General features: G+C 36.9%; 1 protein-coding gene across 1 annotated transcript; it reads left to right on the top strand.

The window, feature by feature from the left end:
* The first annotated feature begins 298 nt into the window (after window positions 1-298).
* LOC145115798 (9-cis-epoxycarotenoid dioxygenase NCED1, chloroplastic-like) lies at window positions 299-2,490 on the top strand. Its single transcript, XM_079052152.1, has one exon. The coding sequence runs from the start codon at window positions 371-373 to the stop codon at window positions 2,120-2,122; it is 1,752 nt and encodes a 583-aa protein (XP_078908278.1). The 5' UTR covers window positions 299-370; the 3' UTR covers window positions 2,123-2,490.
* The last annotated feature ends 934 nt before the right edge of the window (window positions 2,491-3,424 follow it).

Consider the following 3,424-nt stretch of genomic DNA (forward strand, 5'->3'; position numbering starts at 1 on the left):
TTAAATTAGAAAACTAATGGCTTTCAAATGCCCAAACTTGATTTTCAATTTCAACTTATTGAAAATAAATTAATTATAAGTTTAAAACTAAAGACTTATAGAAAATTTTCTAATCAAACAATATATTTAAAAAAAAAAATGTAGTTTGGTTCGTCGATATTTTGCGTCGCCTTTCTTCAAGTATGCAACACGTGGTCTCCTCTTACATGTTTCCGGTGGTGGACCTTCCCCACAACCTTCCCCTACTATTTACTATTTATACCCCTTTCTGTTTCTTCCTCCTCAATCACAACCTCTGTTTCTCACTCCTTTCCACCAACTTTCAAATTGCTCACAGGAAGCTTAAGAAAAAAGCTTCCAAATTGCTACAATGGCGACTGCTTCCACTTCTTCTAGTACCATTTGGGCTAACCCCAACCCCAGAACCACATTCTCATCGTCTCCTAAACTCCCTTCTTCCTTTTCAGTTTCTTCCAGGAAGAAACTGAAAAAAATCAGTTGTGCTCTTCAATCACCTTCGATTCTCCAATTTCCCAAACAATCTCCCTTTCAATTACCTTCTTCGACCCCGGATTCATGGAACTTGTTGCAGAAAATTTCAGCTATGGCATTGGACGCAATCGAGAATGGTTTAATAGAACAAGAAAAGAAGCACCCTTTACCCAAAACAGCTGATCCCAAAGTTCAAATTTCCGGAAATTTCTCTCCTGTCCCGGAGCAATCTGTTCGCCACTGCTTACCAGTCGTCGGAGAAATTCCAGAGCATGTTCAAGGCGTGTACTTGAGAAATGGGGCTAACCCGTTGTTCGAGCCTACTTCCGGCCACCATTTATTTGATGGCGATGGTATGATCTACGCCGTGAAGTTTGAAAATGGATCGGCGAGCTTCGCTTGCCGCCATACGGAGACACAGAGGCTTGTCCAGGAACGTGCTCTTGGAAAGCCGGTTTTTCCAAAGGCGATCGGAGAACTCCATGGCCATTCTGGCATCGCTAAGCTGTTGTTGTTTTATGCTCGTGGGTTATGTGGATTGGTTGATCACAGTCAAGGCATTGGGGTGGCGAACGCCGGTTTGGTTTACTTTAACAACCGGCTTTTGGCCATGTCGGAGGATGATTTACCTTACGAAGTCCGAGTTACCCCCACCGGCGACTTGAAAACTGTCGGAAGGTATAACTTTGACGAGCAATTGAAGTCCACCATGATTGCACACCCAAAACTTGATCCGGTTTCCGGCGAGCTTTTCGCACTGAGCTACGACGTGATCCAGAAGCCTTACTTGAAGTACTTCCGATTTTCACCGGATGGAACGAAATCAAAAGACGTAGCGATTGATTTGGGAAAGCCTACTATGGTTCATGATTTCGCAATTACAGAGAATTTTGTGGTGGTGCCTGACCACCAGGTGGTTTTCAAGATGTCGGAAATGATCACTGGGGGGTCTCCGGTGGTCTATGACAAAGAAAAAGTGTCACGTTTTGGTGTTCTTGATAAGTACGCCGATGATGGTTCTAGCATCAAATGGGTCGAAGTTCCCGACTGTTTCTGTTTCCATCTCTGGAACGCTTGGGAAGAACCAGAAACCGACGAAGTAGTCGTGATCGGATCCTGCATGACTCCGGCGGACTCCATTTTTAACGAAAACAACGAAGAATTGAAAAGCGTTTTGTCTGAAATTAGACTTAATCTAAAAACCGGAAAATCCACTCGTCGAGCTATAATTTCCCCAGAAAATGACGTCAATCTGGAAGCAGGGATGGTGAACAAAAACCTTCTTGGCCGGAAATCTAAATACGCTTATCTTGCAATAGCTGCGCCATGGCCGAAGGTTTCAGGTTTCGCCAAAGTCGACCTCTCCACCGGGGAAACCAAGAAATTCATTTACGGCGACCAAAAGTACGGCGGTGAGCCTCTGTTTCTTCCAAGAGACCCCAATTCCGAAACCGAAGACGACGGCCACATCTTGACCTTCGTCCACGATGAGAAGACATGGAAATCGGAGCTTCAAATCGTCAACGCAATCACGTTACAATTGGAGGCGACTGTGAAACTGCCGTCGAGGGTTCCATATGGCTTCCATGGAACATTCATAAGCGCCAACGATTTGGCAACACAAGCTTGAAGAAACAGAGCCCAAGAAGCTTCCTTTTTCCGGTGCCGGCTGCATAAGAGATTTTACCAGAGGGATGGCTGAGATACGTCCCCGGAAATCTTCTCTTGAAACATAAACCTCCGACGGCTTTTGGGGGCTTTTCTGTAAAAAATTAAATGTTTTGGGCTCTTTTTGGATTTACATAGTATTTGAGGGGCCAGCTTGTAGCTTTTTGTGTATGTACAAATTGAAAGCTCAGCTTGGTTCCCTGTTATAGTTTTGGGTACAATCGTGACAGCGTGAAGTACATACGTTTTCAGCCAGTTTGTGAAGACTATTTTGTTGACAATAAACGGCAATATACTTTTTGTTGTATTAAGTATGAACACTTTGAGCCCTCTATTATCTCTTAACCTTCACATTCAACATAAAACATAAGTAAAATTCTCGACTATTAATTATTATTTAAAATATTGTGCTGTAATGATAAAAACGAGTTATTGTTATGACTTAGACTTATGTCAATGTCACTTAATACAGTTAATAGTTTTCAATTTTTTAAATGTTTCGTTTAAAACATATGGTTTTTGTATATTTAAATAACATATATTTTAAAGATATTTTTAACGGTTAATATTTTCTGATGCTTTTTTTTAATTAGTTAAATTATCTAAATCTATTTAAGATGTTTTATATAACCTTTATTTAATTAGTCAATGTTATATTTGAAATAATTAATAAATTATTACAATACACTATTTCAAAAGAAATATAATTAGTCAATGTTATATTTTAAATAATAAATAAATTATTATTACAATACACTATTTCAAAAGAAATATATTACGATACATTGTCTGGGAAAAAATATAAAAAATATTAATACGCCATATTTATAAAAGAAATTTGAAAATATTTTATAATCTTCATGATTTATATTTCATAAATAAAATGTTATTAAATATTTAATAGAATTAATTAGTTAATTAACAATACTTAAAAAAGATATAATTAAGAGAGTAAAATGAAAAATATTCAATATATTAACTATTAATATATATTAAATAGTCAATAAAAACAAATAAAAGAAATAAGTCAAATGCTCCAATAACAATAAAGAATCAATAAAATAATAATAATAATAATAATAATAAGCCATTAAAAAGGTTTTGTTAGAAATGCTTTTAGATGTCTAAAGTTCATCTCCAAAGTACTTAACAACTCTAACTTTCAATTATGTTCCATTGTTGTAAATTTTAAGTGATTTGGTTTTATTGTTATAAAATTTAATATTTCTTTTTGGTGATACTTATGTGTACATTTGATGCGTTA

The sequence above is a fragment of the Lactuca virosa genome, chromosome 5 (assembly GCF_052849685.1).
Source record: "Lactuca virosa cultivar CGN04683 chromosome 5, Lactuca_virosa_CGN04683_v6, whole genome shotgun sequence".
Classification (NCBI taxonomy): domain Eukaryota; kingdom Viridiplantae; phylum Streptophyta; class Magnoliopsida; order Asterales; family Asteraceae; genus Lactuca; species Lactuca virosa.

Coding starts and splice junctions, on each gene's coding strand:
- LOC145115798 (XM_079052152.1), top strand. CDS start 371: ATGGCGACTGCTTCCACTTCTTCTAGTACCATTTGGGCTAACCCCAAC.